General features: G+C 37.7%; 1 protein-coding gene across 1 annotated transcript in view; it reads left to right on the top strand.

Annotated features, from left to right (window-relative positions):
- Nucleotides 1–20,387, top strand: part of FAM199X (family with sequence similarity 199, X-linked) — a 45,265-nt gene extending 24,878 nt beyond the window's left edge. The window contains exons 3-6 of the mRNA XM_045817704.1: nucleotides 16,389–16,538; nucleotides 16,786–16,947; nucleotides 18,256–18,522; nucleotides 20,159–20,387. Coding sequence (XP_045673660.1) covers nucleotides 16,389–16,538; nucleotides 16,786–16,947; nucleotides 18,256–18,522; nucleotides 20,159–20,329 — 750 coding nt within the window. The 3' untranslated portion in view covers nucleotides 20,330–20,387. The remainder of the gene's footprint in view (nucleotides 1–16,388; nucleotides 16,539–16,785; nucleotides 16,948–18,255; nucleotides 18,523–20,158) is intronic.
- Nucleotides 20,388–26,874: the final 6,487 nt, after the last annotated feature.

Raw genomic sequence — 26,874 nt, 5'->3', positions numbered from 1 at the left:
ATTCATACCTGTTAAGAGACAGTCCCAATATCCCCCACACCCCATTGTCTAGCAATCACTGATCTATTTTCTCTGTGGATTTGCCTTTCTGGAAATTTCATGTAAATGGACTCATACGTAGCCTTTTGTTTTTTAATTATTTTACTGTGTGTTTTCAAGGTTCGTCCCTGTTGTAGCAGGTAACAGTACTGCATTCCTGTCTTAGCTCAAGTTACTATAACAAATACCATAGTCTGGGTGGCTTAAACAACAAACATTCATTTCTATAGTACTGGAGGCTAGAAGTCTGAGATGAGAATGCCAGCATGGTCAGGTTTTAGTGAGGGCCCTCTTCTGGTTTGCAGATGGCTGTCTTTTGCTGTATCTTCATAGTGGGGGTTGTGGGGAGACCTGTGGTTTCTTTATCCCCTTATAAAGCCACCAGTCCCATCATGGGGCTCTACCCTCAAGAATTATATAAACCTAGTTACCTTCCAAACCCCACCTTCAAATATCATCACATTGGGGTCTACGGCTTCAAGATACAGTTTTTGAGGGGGAGGCACACACTCAGTCAATAGCAATTTTCTTCCAAGGCTGAATATTCCATTGATTGTATGGATACACCACATTTTGTTTATTCATTTGTCAACTGATGGACATTTGAGTTGTTTCCACTTTGAGGCTGCTATGAACATTCAGATATAATTTATTATCTGGTTGTATATTTTTAATTCTCTTAGATATACACTGAGGAGTGGAATTGCTGGGTCATGTGATAATTATATGTTTAACTTTTTGAGGAACTGACAAAATGTTTTCCAAAGTAGCTGTATACAATTTTACATATCCGCAAGTGATACAGTCATACCCCACTTGACAGGGATAAGTTTTGAGAAATGCATTTTTAGGTGATTTGTTGTGTGGACATCATGGAGTGCACTTACATAAACCTAGATGGTATAGCCTACCATATACCCAGGCTGTATGGTATGGCACTTTCCTCCTAGGCTACAAGCCTGTACAGTGTGTTACTTTATAAAAACACAGATTAAATCCAGTACAGAGAACATGATATAATCAAAAGGTGTGATAAACAAGATGTATGAGGCTGCTGGCAGAGTAACATGACACACTCTTTTACAGAAAACTTTTTTTTAAATCCTCACATGAGGATAGGTTTATTGATTTTAGAGTGGTAGAGTGGAGGGGGAGAAACACTGATTGGTTGCCTCCTGTATACTCCCCAAAGGATTGAACCTACCACCTAGGTATGTGCCCTGATGGGGAATCAAACATGCATCGTTTTGGTGTATGAGATAATGCTCTAATCAACTGACCCACCTGGCCAAGGCTACAGCAAACTTTTTTTTTAATGAGCATAAAGTACACCATACAATAATGATAAAGTAATAAAAGTACGGTATAGTAAGTACATAAAACAGTAACATAGTCATTTATTATCAAGTATTATATACCATACATAATTCTACATGTTATACTTTTATATCAGTAGAAGTGCAATAGGTTTGTTGCCATTAGCATCACAATAAACACATGAATAATGTGTTGTGCTTTGATGTTATAACTGCTAAGACATCACTAGGCAAAAGGAATTTTTGAATTCCATTGGAATCTCATGGGACCACCTTCATATATGTGATCTGTTATTGACTGAAAGTAATGCAGTGCATGACTGTATGAAAGTTACAATTTCTCCACATCCTTGGAGACACCACTTGGTACTGTCTCTTTTGGTATAGCCATCCTACTGTTTGTAAAGTGGTATCTCATTGAGCCTTTGATTTGCATTTCCTTAATGACTAATGATGTTGAGCATCCTTTTATATGTTTATTGGCCATTTGTACATATTTGGAAAAAATATCTGTTCAACCATTTGCCTATTTTTAAGTTGTATTATTAATTTTTTATTGTTGAATTGTAAGAGTTATTTATATCTTACGGCTACTAGACCCTTATTGTATATAGGATTTGCAAAAATGTTTCCCATTCTGTGTGTTGTCTTTTCACCTGATAGTGTCTGTTCACTGGGTAAGTGTCCCTTGACACACAAAAAAGTTTTAAACTTTTTTATTGAATTTATTGGGGTGACATTGATTAATAAAACCATGCAGATTCCAAGTGTACAACTCAATAACACATCATTTGCATACTGTGTTCTGTGTTCACCACTCAAAGTAAAGTTTCTGCCACTATTTAGTCTCCCCTTTGCCCTCTTCTACCCTCCACTCCCAAAAGTTTTTAATTTTAATGAAGTCTAGTTTATCTATTTTTTCTTTGTATGCTGTGCTTATATTGTAAAATTAGGGAAAAATGGCTATGCCAATTTTCACCTATCTTTTTCTCAGAGTTTTAGTTCTTATATTTAGGTCTCGGATCCATTTTTAGTTACTTTTTGTATATGGTGTAACATAGGGGTCCAAATTCATTCTTTTGCATGTAGATATCCAGTTGTCCCAGCACCATTTGTTGAAAAGGGTATATTCTTTCCTTGTCAAATTGTTTTGGTACCTTTGTGGAAAATGAATTGGTCATAGATGTATAGGTTTAGTTCTGGACTCTCAGTTCTATTCAGTTGAGATATACTTCTATATATCCTGATGCCAGTACTACACTGTTTTTAATTTCCCTGGCTTTGTAGTAAGGTTTGAAATCAGGAAGTGTGAGTTTCCCCACTTTGTTGTTCTTCAGCAAGATTGTTTTAACTACTTGGGGTCTTTTTTGCAACTTCTTATGAATATTAGGATTAAATTGTCCATTTCTGCAAAAAAAGGCAGTCTGAATTTTGATAGGAATTGCATTGAATCTATAGATTGATTTGGGGAGTATTTCCATCTTAACAGTGTTAAGTATTCTATTCTGTGGACATGGGATGGGGCTTATTTATTTATTTAGGTCCTCTTTAGTTTCTCTCCTTCGTTGATGTTAGTTTTCAGTGTCCAAGTCTTGTACTTCCTTGGCTCAGTTTATTCCTAAATATTTCATTAGTTTACTGCAGTTGTAAATACTGCAACTTTGCTGAATTTACTTGTTAGCTTTAATAGTTTATTTTTTTCTCTGTGGATTCTTTAGGATTTTCTGTATTTAACATCATGTCATCTGTGGATAGAGATAGTTTTTCTTCTTTCTTTCAAATCTGGATAGTTGTTTTTTTTTCTTGCTTGATTGCCCTGGCTAGATCTCCAGTACATTGTTGAATGCAAGTGGCAAAAGCAGGTATCCTTTTTTTTTTTTAAAAGATTTTATTTATTTATTTTTGAGAAAGGGAAGGGAGGGAGAAAGAGAGAGAGAGAAAATGTGCGGTTGCTGGGGGTCGTGGCCTTCAACCCAGGCATGTGCCCTGACTGGGAAACGAACCTGCGACACTTTGGTTCGCAGCCTGAGCTCAATCCACTGAGCTACACCAACCAGGAGCAGGTATCCTTTTTGTTCTCTAGTCTTAGGGGAAAAGCTTTCAGTCATTTTTTTCACCATTGAGTACAGTGTTAGCTGTAGATTTTTCATAAATGCCCTTTAACATATTGGGAGATTTCCCTTTTGTTCCTAGTTCATTGTTTTTGTCTGAAAGGTTATTAGATTTTTTCTAATGGTATTTTGCATCTATAGAGATGATTATGTAGTTTATCTCTTTCGTTTTGTTAATATAATGTATAATATTGAGTGATTTTTATATGACTCACCTTGCATTCCTGGAATTAATCCTAATTGATCATGGTATATAAACCTTTAATATGCTTCTGGGTGTTGTTTTTAGAATATTTCATTGAGGATTTTTACATCTGTATTCATAAGGGATATTGGTCTGTAGTTTTCTTCTTTTTTAAAAGATTTTATTTATTTATTATTAGAGGGGAAGGAAGGGAGAAAGAGAGGGAGGGAAACACCAATGTGTGAGAGATACATTGATCCGTTGACTCTCACATGCCCCCTAGCTGGGGACCTGGCCTACAACCCAGGCATGTGCCCTGATTGGGAGTTGAACCAGTGACCTTTTGGTTTCACAGTCCAGTGCTCAGTCCACTGAGCCACACCAGCCAGTCCAGTCCACTGAGCCACATACAATCACAAGAAAACTTCCACTGAAGTTTTCTTGTGACTGTATGGCTTTAGCCTCATAAAATGAGTTATGAAGTGTCCCTAATAAGATTTTCTCATTTAACATATACATTTTTCCATGATCTTCATAATGGCTCTTTTAATAACTACATAATATTCCTGGTACTACATGTGCCAGAACTTGTGAAACCATTCTCCTCTGTACATGTGTTTAATTATTTTTCTATTAAAGTTAACACAGAAGTGAGCATCTACATGTGGGTAGCTTTTTATTCTTCAGTGCCTCATTTTTAAAAATTACATTTTATTGATTATGCTATTATAGATGTCCTGATCTGATTTTTCCCCTCTTTGCCCCCCTCCACCCAGCTTTCCCTGCTCCCTCTATCTCCTCACCACTGTCCATGTCCATGGGTTATGTGTATAAGTTCTCTGGCTACTCCATTTCCTATCCTTCACTTTATATCCCCATGCCTATTCTGTAACTACCTATTCGTCCTTCTTAATCCCTTCTCCTCTTCACCCATTCACCTCCTCCCCCCTCCCATCTGGCAACCTTCTGGTAACTAACTACTTTTCTCTTGCTTTTAAGAGTCCTTTTTTTATCTTTAACCTTTGGCCTTTTAATAATGATTTCTCTTGGAGTAGGCCTCTTTGCATCCATTATAATTGGGACACTGTGCTCCCTGGACTTGGATGTCTATTTCCTTCACCAAATTAGGGAAGTTTTCTTTCACTGTTTTTTCAGATAAATTTCCAATTACTTGCTCTTTCTCTTCTCCTTCTGGCACCCCTATGAGGCAAATATTGGACCTCTTAAAGTTGTCCAAGAGGCTGTTTATACTATCCTCAATTTTTGGACCCTTTTTTTTTCTTCTTCTGCATGATTGTTTTTTGCTTTCTTATGTTACGAATCATTGATTTGACTCTTGGCTTTATCCATTCTACTGTGGTTTCCCTGCAAGTCACAGTTTGTTCTTTTTTTTTAAGTTTTTATTTCTTTATTTTTAGAGAAAGGGGAAGGGAGGGAGAAAGAAAGGGAGAGAGACATCAAAGTGTGATTGCCTCTTGCATGCCTCCAGCTGGGAATCTTGCCTGCAACCAAGGCATGTGCCCTGACTGGGAATCTAACTGGCAATCCTTTGGTTCGCAGGCTGGTTTTCAATCTACTGAGCCACACCAGCCAGGGCAATTGTTCTTTATTTCAATTAGTGTATCCTTCGTTTCTGACTGCGTCTTTTCTTAAAATATTATTTTATTGTTGTACAAGTACAGTTGTCTGCATTTAAGCCCCATCATTCCCCACTTCCCCAGCCATCCCCACTTCCCTCCCTTGCTTCCACCCTCTCTTGGTTTTGTCCATGTGTTCTTTATAGTTGTTCCTGAAAACCCTTCCCTCCTGCCTCCCCTTTCTTCCCTCCCACCTCCCCTCTGATTACTGTCAGATTGTTCTTAATTTCAATGACTCTGGTTATATTTTATTTCCCTGTTTGTTTTGTTGGTTAGGTTCCACTTAAAGGTGAGATCATATGGTATTTGTCACTCACTGCCTGGCTTATTTCATTTAACGTAATGCTCCCCAGTTCCATTTGTGCTGACTCAAAGGGTAGGAGCTCCTTCTTTCTTTCTTTTGCATGGTATTCCATTGTGTAAGTGTACCATCATTTTTTGATCCATTCATTTACTGATGGGCACCTAGATGCTTCCAGCACTTGCCTACTGTAAATTGTGTTGCTGTGAACATTGGTGTGCATAGGTTCTTTTGGATTGGTGTTTCAGGGTTCTTAGGATATAATTCCAGCAGTGGAATTGCTGGGTCAAAAGGCAGTTCCATTTTTAGTTTTCTGAGGAAATTCCATACTGTTTTCCACAGTGGGTGCACCAGTCTGCATTCCCACCAACAGTGCATTAGGGTCCCCTTTTCTCCACATCCTCTCTAACACTTGTTTGTTAATTTGTTTATGATGGCCTTTCTGACCGGTGTGAAGTGGTATTTCATTGTGGTTTTAATTTGCATCTCTCTGATGGATAGTGATGCTGAGCATCTTTTCATATGTCTTTGGACCCTCTTTATGTCCTCCTTGGAGAAGTGTCTGTTCAGGTCCTATGCCTACTTTTTAATTGGGTTTTTTGTCTTCCTGAAGTAGAGTTGTGTGTTCTTTATATATTTCGGAGATCAGACTATTGTTTGAGGTATTATTGGCAAATATGTTTTCCCATATAGATGGTTCTCTCTTCATTGTAATGCTGTTTTCTTTAGCCATGCAGAAGCTTTTTATTTTGATAAGGTCCCATTTTTTAATTCTTTACTTTATGTCCCTTGCTCTAGGCGACGTATTGGTGAAAATATTGCTGCATGGAATGTCTGAGATTTTCTTGCCCATGCTTTCCTCTAGGACATTTATGGTGTTACGGCTTATATTTAAGTCTTTTATCCACTTTGAATTTTTTTTGTGTGTGGTGTAAGTTGGTGCTCAAGTTTCATTTTTTTTTTTTTGCATGTAGCTGTCCAAATGTCCCAACACCATTTGTTGAAGAGGCTATTTTTACTCCATTTTATGCTTCTGCCCCCTTTGTCCAATATTAATTTACTATAGAGACTTGGGTTTATTTCTTGGCTCTCCATTCTGTCTCATTTGTCTTTGTGTCTGTTTTTATGCCAGTTCCAGGCTGTTTTGATTACAATGGCCTTGTAATACAGTTTGATATCAGATGTTGTGATCCCTCTCACTTTGTTCTTTTTTCTCAAAATTGCTGCAGCTATTCAGGGCCATTTGTGATACCATATAAATTTTTGAAATGTTTGTTCAATATCTGTGAAATATGTCACTGGTATTTTAATAGGGATTGTGTCAAATCTATAAATTGTTTTGGATAATATAGACATTGTAATAATGTTAATTCTTCCAATCCATGAGCATGGTACATGCTTCCATTTGTTTGTGTCTTCCTTAATTTCTTTTTTCAGCGTTCTGTAGTTTTCTGAGTACAGGTCTTTTACCTCCTTGGTTAGGTTTATTCCTAGGTACTTTATTTGTTTGTTGTTATATCAGATGGGATTTTTTTCCTGATTTGTTTCTTATATTTCATTGTTGGTATATAAAAATGCCTTTGGTTTCTGAATATTGACTTTGTATCCTGCTGTTTTGCCAAATTCATTTATTAGGTCGAGTAGTTTTCTAGTGGAGTCCATAGTATTTTCTATGAACAGTATCATGTCATCTGCAAACAATGACAGCTTTGGTTTTTCCTTTCCAATTTATGCTGCTGAGGTCTTCACTAAGTTTCTTGAGCATCCTGATCACCAGTGTTTTGACTCTGCATCTGAGAGATTGCTTATCTCCCTTTCATTTAGTTCTTTTTTGGAGTTTTGATCTGTTCTTTCATTTGGGCTATGTTTCTTTGTCCCCTCATTTTGGCAGCCTACCTATGTTTGTTTCTATGTATTTGGTAGAGCTGTTTTGATGCCGTGTCTTTGTGGTGTGGCCTAATGTAGTAAGTGTCCTGTAGGGTCCAGTGGCACAGCCTCCCCTATCACCCAAGGTGGGTACTCAAGATGTGCCTTTTGTGTGGGCTGAGTACACTCTCCTCTTATAGTTGAGCCTTGGTTGCTGTTGTCAGATCAGTGGGAGAGATTTATCCAGACCAGTCAGCTGCCAGGATTGGCTGTGATCACTGACCACCCACCTCTGCCCTCCATAGAGGATCAGCTGTGCAGGGACAGGGTGGTGGGGCTCCAGTGTAGTCTGTAGCTGTCCACTGGGTGTGCTGGTCCTGGAGTTTCCCTGGTGGTGCAGGCCAAGGTTAGCCCACACCTGTGTTTTCCCTGGGCCACCCTGCTTGAGCTGTAAAGCAGTCAGGGAGGGCTGCTACTTGTGCTGGGCTTAGAGATTCCCAAGCAAAGCCAATTGTGAGTGTTACCTAACTGCTGTTAGGGCTCACTGAAGCCATCTGTTGCTTGTTTGATAGGATTTATGAGCCAAGAGGAGTCATTTATATGGAAAAACAGCATGGGTGGGCCCATAAGTTGGGTGGGGTGGACTCCCTGGGGATCTCCAAGATGGGGCACACAGTGTTAGCCATGTTGATGGAGTCTTGGATATGACACCAGCCTACCAGCTCTGTGAGTGTAGGGTTCAGCAAAGGGACAACGACCTGTGCTCGCCCTGGTGCCAGACACTTCAGTTTCTCCCGTATATTACTTGTACCCTTCAAGCTGCCATCCCTAGTGCTGGAGCTCAGAGGGAGTGACACTCTGAGTAGGTGAGTCCATATGTGGGTTCCCCAAGAGGAACTGTTTTCGGTTCCAGCAGCCTCTTCCACTGACTCAATCCCCACTGGTTTTCACAGCCAGAAGTTGTGGGGACTTACCTTCCTGGCTCTGGAATTGCTGGCTGGGGGCCTGGTGTGGATCATGGACTTCTCCGTCCTGAGATATCCCTCTTGAATTTTATCCACGTGGCCAGCCTCTTCCACATCTGCATCCCTCCTACCAGTGTAAATGGATATATTTTTTTAAATTCCGTAATTGTCAGATCTATTCAACCTGATTTCTGATGTTTCTGAGTGATAGTTGTTCTATATTTTCGTTGTAATTTTGTGGTGGTTGTGCGAAGAGACGAGCCATGTATGCCTACATTGCTATCTTTCCTGGAAGCCCAGTGCCTCATTTTTTAAGCTCACACTTGTACTTTACAATCAGACTACAAGGATTCTTAATAAAATGTTGATGCAGACACCGGCCTGCAGTGTCCGCATCATTATGGATGATATGAGACATTCACACAGACTACTGAGTCCGGTGGAGGAAAAAAGACGGCATGGCTTTTCTCTCAAGGGGAGCAAAAGCCTTGGCCCTTGCTATGACTGGCCTTTATTGGGTTTCTGGGCACATTACACGATGGTCCTCGTTTACTATGTGCAGGTTCCATTTAGGTGGTTACCTTTACAGAAAACAAGGAGCCAATGCTAATCACATCACATAAGAGGGATATTTGCAAATGAAAAGGCAAAAGTAGTTGTACCGGTTACACTTGTTCTTGGAAGGTTTAGCATGATTTTAGGAATTTACTTTGCAGTAAATGCCCTCAATCCAGGGTGAGGGAGTTTTAGCAAAAAGCAAGACTCATAGCGGCCTAGGCACATTGCAGGCCTGATTCCCCATGGGAGAACCTATCAGTGGGTGTGGGTCCTGTGCATCTCCAAGTGGGAGCTGGGCCTACACCACGCAGAACAGTTTCCTACAAAATGTAATTGGGGTAATTCAGAGAAACATTTTCCTGCTTATTTCATGTGATTTATTTAGAGTTCTTATAATGTTGCAAAGTGACAAATATTTTTTAATTGCTGACATTTTCAGTCATTTCATGAGGAGTTATAGTGGGGAACTGACCTCAGTAATTCACTGTCAATGTGCATGACTGACTAGAACATTGGAACAAAAATCAGGCCTGCCTTGGTAATGTGTTTTTCCACTTACAAAATTGGAGGACGGGTACTCTGTTGCCATGAATATTTGCTAGTTAAAGATGATGAAAGGTTTAAAATGCTCTCCTGATTTTGTAGTACCTCCTAATGATGAGCAGTAAATTATCCAAGAAGTTAATTACAAATTATGTGTTAGTGTTACAGAGCACAAGGGGAGGGGGCCTGGGACGATATACTATTACCGAAAGAAACCCCCAGGTCCGTTACGTCCGCCGTCTATAGGAAAGATGTCTCTCAATGCCAGAGATTCATGAAAAGGAAAGGAAATGTTTATTTAATGCTATATAGACTTAAAGTAGTGACCTAATGTCTTCATCAAAATCCTAAAATCCCTTAAAACACCCACAGACAGACACAGTCCTTCCTTCCCCCTTTGCCCAGTCTGGGGTACCATGTCTTAGGAAAAGAAATAGAAGTCCATGGCTCAGGCAGTTCCTGGTTCTTCCCAGTACTCTGTGCTAGGCTGGTAGGCCTCCCTGGGTTCCTGGCACCCTCAGCTGTGTCGCCGGGATCTCTGCTAAAGCCTGGTGGTGGTTCCCTCTTCTAAAGCTGCGGGGGTCCCCACTCTGGCAAAGGCATGTGGTCCTCTCTCCACCTTCTAGCCGCGTGGTCCTCTCTCCCAGGGCCACGGGAGTCCCCACTCAGCCAAAACCGCATGCTTCCCTCCACAAAGCTGCGGGGAGGGGGGTCTCCACCCTTCCAAAGCCAAGTGGCGATTCTCTGCTAAAGCCACATGTTGATCCTCTCTCACAGGGCTGCAGGAGTCTCCACTCTGCCAAAGCCACGTGGTTCTCTCTCCCAATGGCTGCCATGTCTGGGTTTAAATCTCCACGCCAGTCTTCCTCTGCAGCCCCATTTCCAACTCCTCCCATACTCGGCCACACTTGACCTCAATCTGCTGTCCTTTCCAGCTTTTCTGGTCGCCATCATGGGTCTGGACAGGTGTGGCCCCATGTTATGGAGCCAATCTTCTCTGAGTTCCCACGCAGGCGCTGGAACTTGGGGGACCTGCCCCCCAGTCATGTCTTGGTGGGGAAGTTACTTCCATTCCCCTGGCTCAGAGCTTGGCCACAGCTATTTAACATATCTATGTAACCAGTCAAAGGTTTTAGATATGTTAAATGACCACACCAGAGGTTAGCTGCAAAGCTGTTGCTATGCAAAACAGCTCTCAATGGCCCTGCTCCATTTGTCCCTTCCCCCAACCCACACCTGGGGGGTGGGGGCGAGGACATCCTGAAATCTCCTGGACACCTTGAATTCTGGACCCCATTCCAAATCCCTATTTAGGGCCCCCCTCTTGGCTACACCCTGTTACATTAGTATTAATATAGACTAAAAATTGTTGACTGTAGTTTAAAAATTCGTGTTACTGCTGTTGTGATTAAAAAATGCATTTGTTTAAATCTTTCTTTTAAGCAGATATTTCAGTTACTACTAAAGTAAATATAAATGATTTGTAGATTCTGGGAAGGTAATATTAACTACTTAATAAGGCAGGATTTTAACCTTAGAATGAAGTATCATCTTAGTATTAGAAATAGCTTCAAAGCATTTTGCTTTGTTGATCGTTTTCTTTGATATATGTAGTAGCCTTAGAACTTGAGAAATTATTTTATTGTTGAGCAGGAAAGCATAGAAAATTTAAAGAGCGAGTAATTCAGCTGTCATATTTGAAACCTAGAGATGCAATTTGAAATTACGTATCAGCTGTCACAGAAATGAACTTACTCATAAAATTTTGCTGCATGCTGCAGAAAATACAGAAGAGGTTTTGTCACAGGTGTGCACAGGTGTACACAGGTAACCAGGTTCTTAGTGATCGAGGACAAAGAATTGAACCGAACACACAAAGTTTATAGCATAAAGAAAGAGGGGAGGTTTATTAAGTGATAGTACACACCACAGGACACGGGAGTGGGCCAGCTCTGAGCAGAGGAAAAAAAAAAGGACACGTGGGCTGGGGGATTCTATTCTTACAGGGGCAGAAGCCCCCTTGCTAGTCTTTGGCGGGCTTTTCCTGCGCAGGTACAAGAAGTTGGATTTCAAAGCCACTGCGCATGTGTGGTTTCCCATGACTTTCTTGATTGGCTACTGGAGAAGGGAGTCCCACAATGTTATTTCATTATAATGATATTATAATGAATCAGGGGTAGCGCGCAGGCACATTCTATGATTCAGAGTTATCCCAGAAAACAGGAACAACCCGTCTTAGGGGGTCTTTGTCATGTATAGATGCTTTCTACCTCAGCCCTGCGGGGCCTCTGGAGCTTCCTTCCTGACTATCTCCTGCCTCAGTTTGATTTAATTCTGTCACAATTACTGATTATAATATAAATATACTGGATACTGTTGCCTGTGGAAAATATGGGATCAGAATTATTAAGCATTTTATCCTGAAATACTCAATATAGTACTAGTTATAAAATGGAAAATTGCTTTGTCTAATAAATATATAGGAGCCCATACAATTAATTGTCATGTACATCTGCTGCTCTCATCCCATATCTCCAATTAACTACTTGACATTTCCACTTGAATGACCTTATTGTTTAATGCTAACCTATAATTTGATGTTGAGTGTTGATCTGTAATGAAACTTCCAGTAGTGTTTCTATGGGAAAAAAATAGACTCTGCTTTGTGACATATATTAGAGTGTAGTGCAAAATGAGTATTATAATTTCAAAGGACACTTGTACTTGCCCCTTTCATTATTACTGGGAACTCTCCATATCTCAAATTGTATTATTCTCTCCTTCCAAAAACTTGCAAGGCAAGATATCCTTGCATAGTTGAAAGCACCAGACTTGTGTCCTACTTTGGATATTTCCAGTAACTGTGTGACCCTCTCTGGGTATCACTTTTCCTTATTTTTAAAATGGGTGTGTTAGATGGGAAGATCTATAACATTGCTTCAGGTTTTTTTATCTAAAAACTGATTTGTTTAAGTGCATTACCCTAGATGGGTGGTGTGACTGTAATGTTGCCAGCTTTCTTCTGGTCTCACGTTGGTCATGTATTACCCTTATCCATTCAGTTATAAACAGCCTTGTAAATAGTTTTTATTCAAAATTTTCTCTGTTCTCATTTGTCTTTCCATTTTTGCTTACCTTAGTCCAGGCCTAGATCAAACTAGAACTCTATTTTCACTCTTTCCTCACTCTATTGTGACCTCATACTGCTTTTTAACTCATCTTCCCTCAAGTTACTTCTAGCTTAGGAAGTGTACTTGGCTTACTTCCACATGTCATGTAAGTTTTTCTTTCTTCTGTTAGCTTTCAAATCCATAGCATGATTTTCTGTTTTAATCATATTGTTTTCTTTAACTTAATTCTATGTTTTCCCATCCGTCTTACTAAATTATTCTCCTTACCTGTGTGCCTTTTCCTTTCCCCCTTCTGCCATTCTGAGATACTACCTTGTGAAATTTAACCCAGCCACTTTAGTAACATGACATTCTCTTGAGGGTTTGTGCTACTTTTTTAAGGATCCAAAACCATTGTTACAGAACACAACAAGGGGGGTGCCTGGGACGATATACTATTATTGAAAGAAGGCCCCGGGTCCATTATGTCCGCCGCCAGAGGAAAGACGTCTCTCAATGCCAGATATTCGTGAAAAGGAAAGGAAATGTTTATTTAATGCTATACTAACTTAAAGTAGTGACCTAATGTCTTTATCAAAAATCCTAAAGTCCCTAAAAACACCCACAAACACACAGTCTTTCCTTCCTTCTCCCTTTGCCCAGTCCAGAGTACCGTATCTCAGGAAAGGAAATAGAAGTCCATGGCTCAGGCAGTCCTCTGGTTCTTAGTTAGTCCTCCATCTCGACTGGGAGACCTCCCTGGGTTCCTGGCACCCTTGGCTGAGTCGCCAGGATCTCTGCTAAAACCAGGTGGTGGTTCCCCCTTCTAAAGCTGTGGGGGTCCCTGCTCTGTCCAGGCACGTGGTCCTCTCTCCCAGGGCCACGGGAGTCTCCACTCTGCCAAAGCCACGTGGTTCTCCCTCCTCAGGGCTGCGGGAAGGGAGAGTCCCCACTCTGTCCAAAGCCGTGTGGTTCCCCCTCAATGGCTGCCGTGTCTGGGTTTAAATCCCCCACGCCAATCTTCTTCTGCAGCCCCATTTCCGACTCCTCCTCCACTTGGGCACACTTGCCCTCAATCTGCTGTCTTCTCCAGCTTTTCTGGTCGCCATCGTGGGTCTGGGCAGGTGTCACCCCATGTCATGGAGCCAATCTTCTCCCAGCTCCCATGCAGGCACTGTAACTCAGGGGACCTGCCCCCCAGTCCCATCTTGGGGGGAGATCCCTTTCCATCCCCCTGGCCTTGAGCATGGCCATAGCTATTTAACATATCTAAGTGACCAGCCAAAGGCTATAGGTATGCTAAATGACCATGCCATGGATTAGCTGCAAAGCTGCCCTGCATGTTCTTGCTCTGTGTGCCCCTTCCCCCAACTCACACCTGTGGGGGAAGGGGTGAAGACACCTTAAAATCTCCTGGACACCTTGAGTTCTGGACCCCATTTCAAATGCCTATTTGGGGTCCCCCCTCTTGGCTGCACCCTGTAACACCACGGCAAGAGATATAAAAGGCAAAATATGCCTGTTTATTGAGTGTCACCTATGTGCCAGACATGTGATCTAATTTAAACCTTTCAACAATCCTTTGAGGTGAATGGCATTAACCATAACACACAGTGAAGATTTTGAGGCTCAGAGAAATGAATTAACCTCCACAAGATCAAACAGCTAGTAGGCAGTGGAGCTGGGGTTTGAACTCCATTTGGGATCTTTTTGCTTCTCCCTAACAAAGTGGACAAAGAATCATTGTCTTCGTTACACCCCCTCCCCTGCAGCAAACACCTAAACTTAATTAAAGACAGAGATTTAAGTGTTTAACATAATCTGGCACATAACATATATTTGCTGAAGATTTAGATGGAATTTTTTCTTAAATTTGGGGAGTATAGATATTTTGAGAGTTCCTTTCTCTACCTAATTTATCAAAAGGGCTTGAAGTAGAGGAGGCCTTTCATCTGATGAATGTCTCATTTTCTTTTAGGAACCCTAGGGAGATCTTTAATAGAGTAATGTGATTTAAAGTTTTTCGAAGAGAAACTAGTAAAGCATTTTCTTTCTTGACATTAAAAGCTGAAAAAGAGATGACATTCTCATGTGTGTTTGTTCAGTAATCATCCTTTCATGACAGTGACTAGATAACATAAGGGCTAAGGGTGAGAATTCAAGCAGTTTTGATAATGAGATTTTAAAGGAAGTCATACAAATTGTTGGAAGTTACTTATGCACTTGGATTCATCAATGACTATCAAAGTGAAAATGTAGTTTTGAAGAGTAGTAGCTAACTTGAACAGTTTCCTTCTGAACACCATGGTCACTGTGCATAGTGATCAACCCTATTTTTCTGGTTTCATTCCTGTTTTGAATGTGATTGACTCCCCAATGTCTGCCCTGTTGTAGCTCTCCTAAGCTTTAATCCTGCACCTTCAACTCGCTGCTACATTTTTCCACTGGTGACCTGTCATCTCAATCCTAACAGTCATAGCTTGCTATATTGTATAATTATATGTTTATGTCATTGTATTATGTTCCCAAATATAAAGTTTTTTTTGTGTGAGGATCATGACTTACACTCCTTTGACTCTCCTGTACCCATTATAGTGCTGTGAGTACAATAGGAACCCAAATACATGTGATTATGATAATCTTCTTGGCAAAAATAGCTTTTTTCTTTTGGTAACTTCAAAAGCCCTCATATTCATCCAGAGTTGTTATAATTGAAAAGTCTATAGGACCAAATAACAACAACTACAAGGTTTTGTTTTTTATCTTGTAAAAGCAAAAGCATTATCTTTGAAAACTGTTAGGTACTTCTTGTATAAGAAAATGTTTTCTTTTTTTGATGAATGATTTAAACACATTTATTTAAAATCCATTCTGAGTTTTGAAGGTGATGGACATGTGTCTGTTACCTTGATTGTGGTGATGGTTTCAAGGTGTATGCATGTGTCCAAACTCATTGAGTTGTATATATTAAATATGTTATAGTTCTTGGTATATTGGTTATAAATCAGTAAAACTTAAAAATTCATTCTCACTGGCTTTTAATAGGTAATACAAAATTATAGCACATACTTTTGCTGTTCATCTCACTTTAAACCGATTTGATTTTCTTGTATTTCTCCTTTGCCTACACATTGTCTCTTACCTTTTTTCCTAATTTATCTTTTATAATACTTCTGGACTTTAAAGTGCTTTTGCTTTATATTAAGGGCATATTTTAAATTATTTTAATTGTCTTGAGGTTGTTAATACTAAGGACTGGAGGACCAGGACCATGATTTATTTGTCCTTTTATTTGCAGTATGTCTAGCACAGTGTCTGGTAAAGAACCAGGTAATGGCAGATCACTCAGGTCTCCTGAGATGGAGACCAGTGCTCCTTTTTCATTATACTGTGTGAGTCCTAGCTTACAGTTGCATTATGAATTAAAAATTTTAATGACGATTTACTCTCAAGTTAGCACTTTAACAGGTCTTGATTATGATTTTAAGCTTTTGGAAACTATCATTGAATAAGTGACTTTATACAAAGAATATATTGATGCTGCTGCACTGTCTAAAATGGGACTGAATCAGAATTAATGTCTTCTGATTCTGTATTTGTCATTAGTCTTTTATTGAAATACAGAAATTTTTAATAAATATAAAATATGTATGAACAATGATTAAAATAAAAATAAAAATATATATATGTTGTGGTATTTAAAATGCATTTTTTAAAAATTTTGCTTTCCCTACACCTTTCTCCTTATTTTTATAAAGTTACCAGGCAGTGACATTGCCAGTGGGAGTGATGTGCTTTCTGATGTCATACCCAGCATTACAAGTTCACCTTGCCTGCTTCCTAAAAAGAAAAACAAGCACCGGAATTTAGATGAACTTCCTTGGAGTGCAATGACAAATGATGAGCAGGTAGAGATCTCAGCATTCTTAATTAAAAACATATATGTGGAGAATATGTGAAGCTCAATTTGCCTGTTTTAAAGTCACAGGGTTAATGTGGATTGCTTAGTAAATCTGAATTTGAGCTATAACTAATTGTTTTATGGGGATCAAATATAATATTAAGTGCTTTGATGTTTAAAACATTATAAATGAGACACTAAACAATCAGAGGTTTTGGCATTGATCTTGTTTATTATAATTTTTCATCACACAGGTGGAATATATTGAGTATCTGAGTCGTAAAGTCAGTACTGAGATGGGTCTTCGGGAGCAACTAGATATTATTAAAATAATTGATCCTTCTGCTCAAATCTCTCCTACAGACAGTGAGTTTATTATTGAACTTAACTGTCTCACAGATGAAAAACTGAAGCAGGTACGAGAACATACAGATTGTTCAGCTAGTGAAAATAACATTGTTTTATAACATGTATACTTAAATAATCGTATGTAAGTACATATATAATCAAAGTCAAAATCAATACTGTGAAATGTTAAATTAGAAAAACTGTGGTAATATTTAAAAATACATGGTTTTAAGAGGTTTTATGTACATCTCGCCTGGTAGGACCTTTTTGGGATTATGTGGGTCTAGAACTTGCTTTTTAATTGTATGTGCTTTAAAACTTAAGTTCACCACATTAGGGATGGTTACACTAAAGTATAGATTTATTCTAACTCAGCTTACAAAAGACTGATTGACAGAATGAAAATGCCGATTATTGAGAGATATACTTGACCATCTGAAGTGAATCAGTATTTGAGTGGTCTTATGGAATAACTGAGCTTGGCTAGGATAAAATGTAATTCATTTCCTTCTGCTATTCTGAAATAGACATTTCCAGTATATTCTAAATACAGTCTTTCTTTGCTGCAGTGTTTTTTTGCTGGTACTTAGGTTCTACTTTTTTTTTTTTTAAGATTTTATTTATTTTATTTTTAGGGAGGGAGGGAGGGAGGGAGGGAGGGAGAGAGAGAGAGAGAAACAGAGAGAAACAGAGAGAGAAACATCAATGTGCGGTTGCTGGGGGTCATGGCCTGCAACCCAGGCATGTGCCCTTTCTGGGAATCGAACCTGTGACACTTTGGTTCCCAGCCCGCGCTCAATCCACTGAGCTATGCCAGCCAGGGCATAGGTTCTACTTTTTAAAAATGTTTTGCATTTATCATCATTTACAAAACATTTTTCTCATTTCAGTATTTCTCTTGAGACATACTATAATTTTCCATATTCCAGCCCAATTTTCATTAGTATGGTAAATTGATGACTTGCATTTGAAGGCAGGTACAATGGGCCTCTAGCTAAGATTTATGGAATGCCCTAATTTTAGTTATAATTAGCAATTTACTTAAATTGTCTTTAGTGGAGACCTTTTTAAGTGTCTCATCTATTTTATTTTATTGTTAGTCATTCTCTCTGAGTGTTGTTATCCTATATTCCTAAATTCTGGAGGTCAGTAGCCTTCCATTTACTGATTATATTTTATGTGCTTTTAAAATGTGTCTCCATAACATGTATTCTAGAATTTTAAATACTGTCAAGAGATTTTTGTCCTTATTTCTTCCTATGTATATCTGTAATACTTTTGATAGTATTTCAAGTACAACATCTTTTCTTCTCCAGTGTTTTGAGGGTAAAATGTCAACTAACAACACTAACCGGTTTTTGTCTGCATGTTCCAAGGTGAGAAACTATATCAAGGAGCATAGCCCTCGCCAGCGGCCTGTAAGAGAGGCCTGGAAGAGAAGCAGCTTTAGTTGTGCAAGCACCAGTGGAGTGAGTGGTGCCAGTGCCAGTGCCAGCAGCAGCAGTGCCAGCATGGTCAGTTCTGCAAGCAGCAGTGGGTCCAGTGTTGGAAACTCTGCTTCAAACTCCAGTGCCAACATGAGTCGAGCACACAGTGACAGCAACTTATCTACAAGTGCAGCAGAGCGGATTCGAGATTCAAAAGTAAAATGTCTAATCGATAAAAAACTTTACCTTTCAATATTAACATTAGTACTTCCTCATATAACTTTTTTGAAGAGTTGACCGTACCCTGCTATCTAGATGCCTATGGGTTTTGATTTTAATTTTTTTTGTCTTCCATTCTTCTATTTATTATACATATGCAGATCTGTTTTATGTATAATATTTGGTTATATCAAATAATCAGGCCAAGACATTCTATTGGTAATATTCCCCAAAATAGATTCAGGTAAAATAGATCTTTGTGCACTTCATGGACTAGCAAAACTTGACACTTTGTTACTGATTTCAGTTTTGAGGCCATACACACAGTTCATCATAATAAACTGGGTTAAGGTGATAAAAATGGGCTGAAAGAAACCACAGGATTCAGAACAATTAAATTGTGTATTTTGCTTGTATTAGAGCCACAATATGAACAGCAAATTGTGTATATGGCATAGCTCTTTTATTTTATTGTGAGGAACTTCTCTGACAATGAACTTCATGGCAATTGAACAAAGCCCTCTAGGCTGAGTACTTTGAAATGCTGCTGTGACCTGCAGCCATAGCATTCAGCTTTATCTTATTTTTGTGTCTCTTTTAAGTAAGATAATTGATGGAAACAATGAATTTGTCTCAGGAATGTGATACTGACTGCAACTTACTACTGAGCAGATCTAACTATATTGCTGATGTTCTCCATTAGTTCCTAAGAATGCTCTGTCTTTTGTGTGTGCTGAATGTTTTCTTAATGTTGTAGTCTTAAATGTTTCTTCTTAACCCTTTTAAAAATGTAATAATGCACTTTCTAATTTCTGTCTACTGTTTTCACAGTTGAAAAAGTTCTGTATAATATTATTGGGCATATAAAATGGGAGATACTAATATAAGTACATGTATGATTTTGTGATGCCTAGCAGGGGAGTTCAATTCTTGCAGTGGTAACAGTGTGGAGCCAACTTAAGGATGATAAGGGTATCTTTATAACTCTTTGGAAACCAGTGGTGGCTAAAAGATACACAGTGTTTCCTTTTCTGGCTTTTACCAAAATAACAGAACATAGCCAGCTTTGTTGGTTGCCATGGGATTCCTCTGGATATGTGGTCATTCCTTTTTGGTATCAGTTCAATAGTGACAAGGAATAGACTGCCCACTGGGTTTCTAATAGTCTTTTAAGATAGTATTTGCCTAATATGGAAAATATGTGATTCTTTTCCAGTCAGAGTAAAAGTACTCATGCTTTTGGATAAAAGGCATCTTAAAAGCATAAGCATTAGAGATTTTGGAAATATTCTCTACATTCGTATTCAGTATTATTCAGTATGTGTTCACTCTGCAGATACCAATGTACCTTAATTTGATATTTAAATCTTTGAAACGATTGGTTATCCATAACTAGTAAAATGATCAAGTTTTAACCCTTATCAGGAGATTGGTCAAGTACCATAAAAATAGAATTTTGAAGAATAATTTTCTAGTCTAAGCCAGTGGCTCACCTACTGGAATCAGGCTCATACTACAGAGGAATTTGAACATCTCTAAAAATTCTGAAAATATAGAATTTGTTCCATAAAATACTTAGGGGTGGACATGCTAGAACTTACCCTTACTGATTTAGAAATTTTTATTTTGACAGAAGCGATCCAAGCAGCGGAAGTTGCAGCAGAAGGCCTTACGCAAGAGGCAGCTGAAAGAGCAGAGGCAGGCTCGGAAGGAGCGGCTCAGTGGGCTCTTCCTTAACGAAGAAGTGCTGTCCTTGAAAGTGACTGAGGAAGACCATGAAGCAGATGTAGATGTTTTGATGTAATAAGGGTGGTGTTATCAGCATTCTTCCTAAGCATTAAAGCATTCTATTCTTACTTGTTTATGTGCCTCTTGACTAAACTTTTGGTTAGGGCTATACTGATATATTAATAATTTAGGCCAGTGGTTCTCAGCAGGTGGTCCCTGGACCAGCATCTTCATCACTTGAGAATTTGTTAGAAATGCATACAATAGGCCCCCACTTCATATGTAGTGAGTGAATCAGAAACCTCGGCGGGTGGTGTAGGGGAAGACGCAGCATTATGTTTTAACAAGCACCAATTTCTGCTTTTTTTTTTTTTTTTAATCTTCACCCAAGGACATTTCATGGCAGAGAGACAGAGAGAGAGAGTGAGAAAGAGAGAGCAAGCGAGCAACATTGATACATTGATGTGAGATAGAAACATGGACTGATTGCCTCTTGAAATACCCCAGTTGGGGATCAAACTCACAACCTGGGTATGTGCCCTGACCAGGAATCGACTCACAGCCTTTTGGTCCACAGGATGAAGCTCTAACCAACTGAGACACACCTGTTAGGACTGTGCACACTAGTTTTAAGAACCACCAATTAAGTAAATGTTTTGACTGTTTAAACTTTAATGTGGTTAAATGGGCTTTTTAAAATACTAGTACTTTTACAGTTAAGATTTCAAGGTATTGCTGACAAATAGTTTATTATGTTAGTATATATATATTTACATGTGTAGAGATCATAATTCAGTTTCCTTAATGTTGTGATTTTTTTAGTTTACTTTTTGTAAAGGGACATAGTATAATTTTCATTTCCTAGTGGAGATCTTTTTTTGAGGTTGTGAAGATGGAGTATGGATTGCTGTTTACAGTAGTGCCTTCATTATGTTTAGTACTATCTGTTTTCATTCATTATTATTAACTCAAAGATATAAAAACAGGCCCTACTATCTTTCTTCTTAGGTTTGTTTTTGCTTTTCACTTTATGTACATTTAGAATCCTTTCTGTAAGTAATGACTACTGAGGAAATAATGTTACTAATTGAATTTTAGACTTGATGCTATGTTGATTAATATTCAAATGTGAAAGCAATTAAACAAGACAACCCATTGTACTTTTTCACTGCTTTCTGAAGTTTTAGGCTGTGAAAATGTCTTTAAGGCAAAAAAAATATCTTAAGTTCTTTTTGTAGGTCATTTTTTTCAGCACATCTTTATTTTTAAATATTTGGTATAATAGTTTCTGGCATATGAACAGGTTAATGTTCAAAATTAACTAAAGAAAACCCTTACAGTTCTCCTAAGCTTCTGTATAAATCATTAGAAGTACATAGAGCAGTGAGATAATAGAAAAAAAAAACCTTCGCTTGTTAGCTGTTAAAGTAGAACTAATTTTAAATGTGAAATCATGGAGTTTCTTTAAGTGCTCTCAAGGAGAATTTATTATGAACATTCAAAAGTAGTGTGATTCCTTTTCTTCTACCACACATATTTAATCATACACATGGGCTAAAAGAAGAAGGAAACTGATACTAGTGACAATCAAGCCACTTTCTGACTTTCATAATTTTCATTTTATTGTAGATAACTTGGAAGGTAATAATGATACTATAGGAGTTGTAGTTAGTACTTTTAAAACTAGAGTCAGGTTGATGGGAATGTCTACTTTTTAAAAAACTTTTTATTCATATCAAGGAATTTGTAAAGATAAAGAGTAATGACTTAAATTCTTAATTTAAAATTCTTTATCTAAATATAAAGGTATAACATTTGCTTACCATCATGTGTTTTGAAAATTTGGTTTCATTGTGGATCCTTGAAGGTTAAAGAATTGAAACCGAGGATAAAAATTGCTGTGTTGTAGCTTTGCTGAGGTCTGTAACATATTGAAGACCATTAAATTCATACTTAAATTTTACTAAAATAAAAGGTTATATGTGTATGTGGTTATTAGTTGGAGTAGTCCTTCTGACTTTCCCTGTACTGTCTCTTTGGTGCTCCTAACCAGCTTAGAGGCCCCAAAGAGATCTTGGGGATAGACCCTAGAATACTCTTGAGGGAGAGGGGGAGGCTCATCCTCATTGTGTTTTTCCTTTCAAGTATAGGGAGAGTAAATGGAAAGAAGAGCAAATATAGCTGAATTCTCTGTCTGCTCTTGTCAAAAGCAAAATTTCTGTGAATGATTGTTCTCTTTACTTACTCTTCAAGGAAAACAGTCCCCTTTTGGAGACCATAGAGCAGAATTTATCTGTTAATAGTTGGAAACGGTTTACTTGACAGTGACCAGTAAGAGGAAATCCTAAACAGGGTTGTCTTGTAATAAGACTAATTCTTCTCTGCCAACAATCACATAGTCGTATTACCTTAGATTTAACTTAAGTCACTATTAAATAAGTTTACCAAAGTACCACAAAGCCAATTTTAAAAGTACATGAAGTTTTGAGAGTTCATAGTAAAGTATGACACGATATTTTATGTAAATCTGGATGAACTGTCTTTATGGTTCTATAAACTAGAAATAGCCCATAAAGTTGGTTTGGAAGAGATTGCAATGCTTCCTTTGATTAGAAGAAGAAAAGTAAAACAATTTGGGATTGCTTTTTTTAAAAAAGATTTTATTTATTTTTAGAGAGGGAAAGGAAAGAGAGAGAGAGAGAGAGAGAGAGAAACATCAATGTGCGGTTGCTGGGGGTCATGGCCTGCAACCCAGGCATGTACCCTGACTGGGAATTGAACCTGCGACACTTTGGTTTGGAGCCCGTGCTCAATCCACTGAGGTACGCCAGCCAGGGTGGGATTGCTTATGATTGAAAAGGGAGATCACAAAGTTTTTCTGTACCATCCCCCTAAAAAAAAAACCTATTAGAAAAAGACAAAAAGTTCTCTTGTCTTTGTCATGTAGATAATTCAAATTTGAATTATTTCTTTTTTGGAGTAAATAATAACTTATTCATCCTGGTATATCTTTGAGTTCAATTTAAAACAAACACAACTGAGTTGTTTTTTTTCTTTCTAAATATAAGCCCTATCTAACCAATTAGTAAAAATGTGAGATTTATTTACTCCAATGTCAATTTTCCTGCTTTAAAATAAGCTTTGTTAATGGAGAGTATGATAAGGTCCTCTCGGATTTATCCAGAGACATTTTATTAAAGCTCTTGTGTGTATGTCAGTTGCATCTCAATAAAACTGAAAAAAAAAAAAAGATATCACGGAAGTCTGAGTCCCCACCTTAGCTTTTTAAAGTATGAGCCTTGAGTTAAACAAAATGGCATGTTTTTTTCCTACAGTTTTGCAATGGAATTGAAGTAAGGACAGTGTAATCAGTATAATGCATAGTGAGTAGAGTGTAAAGGCCTAGTTCATTATGTTCCAACAAGACCTTAGAGCAAAATAACAGTTTGGTTTTTTTTTGAGACTTGTCTCATTTTTTGTTAGGCTGTGGTGGTTTTGTCCAGTTCCTCAGTCCTTTGAGATAACTGAATATTGTTGAATTAATCTCAGAAACTGACTTGTAACTAAATAACTTTATGGATTGGGTAGATATTTCATTATTATAGAGTTTTTAAAAATGCTAAATCCCCTCATGAATGAAAAATTCCAAGAAACAACAGTATAAAGGAATACAGATTCTGATGAGCTTTAATAATTGAAATTTATCGCCCTGGCTGGTATAGCTCAGTGGATTGAGCGCGGGCTATGAACCAAAGTGTCGCAGGTTCAATTCCCAATCAGGGTACATGCCTGGGTTGCAGGCCATGACCCCCAGCAACCGCACATTGATGTTTCTCTCTCTCTCTCTCTCTCTAAAAATAAATAAATAAAATCTTAAAAAAATAAAAATAGAAATTTATCAAATGTGTTCAGATTTATGCTAAAAATATTATTACATGACAAATATAGAAGTCTGGTTTCCAGATTCTATAGCAGAGATTTTTGTTTGTGGCTTAGTCCATATAGCCTAATGTACCTTAAAGGTGAACTCTGTACTTCTTGTCAGTGTCAGGCTTTTCCAAACTAAAAAATGATCTATATGTTGCAATTTGTTTTATAAAATGCTCATGCTATTGGATATCAGTAAGGAAAGCTATTAAATTGAACCAATCAATGGTAATAGAGAGTATAAGAAAACAAAAACCTTCAGATTTTAAATTTCATTTGCCTAACTTTGTTTTGGCCCATCTTGGTCATTGAAGAACACTGAAAGTTATCTAAAATATAGCTTAATGTATTCTTTTTATTTTTTTCTTCTGAAAAACATCATACACCAGCATACTGTTTAAAACCAGACAAACTCTTAGTATCTGGAAAGATAATTTTTAAGGCAAAGTGCTTCAAGAACAGATTATATAGCAAGTTGATTCTCTTGTTAATGTTAGGGATTCTTTGCATTCATTTGTGTAATAAATAGCTGGAACACTCCTCTCCCTTTTAACAAATTGCCTTTTAGCACTCCTATCTTCAAGAAAAATTTTTGCTTGGAATCGGGAGGGAGTTACTTAAAGTCAGTGTATAGTTAGAGAGGGCTGATGGGAAAATTCCCAGTGGCATTCAAATAATAGTATTGATGGTAAGCACACTGACATTCAACATGTCTAAACTGAGAGATACATTTAATTCTTTTTTCTTAATGTATTTTTATTTTTAGTATATTTATTGATTATGCTTCTATAGTTTTCCCAATTTTTTATCCCCTTTATCCCCCTCCTCCTTGTACCCCATCACCCTCCAGCATTTCCCCCCACTCAGTTCATGTCCATGGTTGTACATATATGTTCTTTGGCTCCTCCATTTCCTATAGTATTCTTAACCTCCCCCTGCCCATTTTGTACCTACCCTTTATGCTTCTTACTCCCTGTACCTTTTTCCCATTCTCCCCCCCCCCGTTCCCCTCCCCACTGATAACCCTTCATGTGATCTCCATTTCTGTGATTCTGTTCCTGTTATAATTGTTGGCTTACTTTTTGTTTTTGTTTTTTTTAGGTTCAGTTGTTTATAGTTGTGAGTTTGTTGTCATTTTACTGTTCATAGTTTTTGGTCTTCTATTTCATAGATAAGTTCCTTTACCATTCATATAATATGGGCTTGGTGATGATGAACTTCTTTATACTCTATCCAGTAAAACTATCATTTAGAATGGAAGGGCAGATGAAGTGCTCCCCAGATAAGGTAAAGTTAAATTTAATCCTTAAAAGGAGTATTAGTTAGAAAATAAGTGTTTGTATAACATGTACTGTGATAACTTTGGATTTGTTTTAAGTCTTACAAACTAAGATAAATTTTGTCTTTACAATGAAATTTTGCTAAAGTGGGTAAGAAGCATCTGAGACAGATTTAGACCTAAGCTTCTCTCTCACCATCGTAGCTGGAACATAGATCCTTAGCATGCTTAATTCTTATTTCTTTGGAAAACAATTTACTTATCCCAAAATGCTTAGAAGGAGCTCAAATTCCTCTAATTAGCTGACTATTAAGAGTAAGGAAGTTGCATGGTATAGCTGGAGATCTGAGCTGACTCACTAAAATTTTATTTTCATATTTTTTCTAATATTAAAATTATTTCAGCCCTCCTCACAATTATATTTTAAATTAAGGTTATTAATGTTTTAACCTAGTTCACATTATGGTAAATTAATTTTTAATTTGCCATTCATATTTAACTCAGAAAAACTGGTTTGATCTCAGATTTCAATGTGTAGTATTTTTTTATTTATTGCTAGGTTTCTGTGTTATATCTTTGGTCATGGAATCTATGGAAATATGTGCTCTTTTCTGTGGTAAGGGATGGGGGTAGAAAAGAGGAGAATTGCTCTAATTATACATATGCATTTTGACTGTATAAAGGTAGCTGTAGACTTAATGTACATAAATGACAAGTTAACATTTACATACTTTGAATTGTTCTAAGGAACAGTAGGCTGAAGCCATGGCTTGTTTTGTGGAGCTTCTTGCTTTTTAATGGTAGCTGACCAATTGGATTTAAGTTGAAACTTGGGAGTAGGTTATCTAGCTCATTCAGCTCATGCTTTTAGGAATAGAGCAGACCTTGTGTGTTCCCTATAGTGGGTCAATTTAATTTCCTTTTTAAGTACTTTAATTTAGATATAGGTATTATCCATTTTAAATCTTTGTGTTGGTAATTTAATAAGACTGTTGTCAAAAGCTATTAAAAATAAACACAAGTTTATGTAAAAATTTTCACAGATGGTTTCAAAATTTCCATTTTTTAGTTCAAAGGTTAGTTCTATAGCATCAAATATTGTAACCAAAGCAAGCAGGAAATCCACTCATTTGGAGACTCGTAAATGCTGTAATATATCAGATTGTTAACCAGAATTCCCCCCCCCATTTGTGCTACATGTATTATTATATTAATGCACTTTTGTATATATAACTGTGTTCTCTACATTCTGTACTTACTATAGTGTACAAAAAAAGCTGTTTTTCCTGAAGCCGTAAAGGGAAAATAATAGCTGTAACACAAGTCGTTTCTATTTTGGGTTCCTTCTTGTACTTGAAAGTAGTAGTTTAGTAGTTAAATCTAAATGAGTATGTATGGTTGTAATTAAAACTGGC

This window comes from Phyllostomus hastatus, unplaced genomic scaffold (assembly GCF_019186645.2).
Source record: "Phyllostomus hastatus isolate PE091 unplaced genomic scaffold, TTU_PhHast_1.1 phas_scaffold_28, whole genome shotgun sequence".
Classification (NCBI taxonomy): domain Eukaryota; kingdom Metazoa; phylum Chordata; class Mammalia; order Chiroptera; family Phyllostomidae; genus Phyllostomus; species Phyllostomus hastatus.
This window is presented reverse-complemented; position numbering and strand designations above follow the sequence as displayed.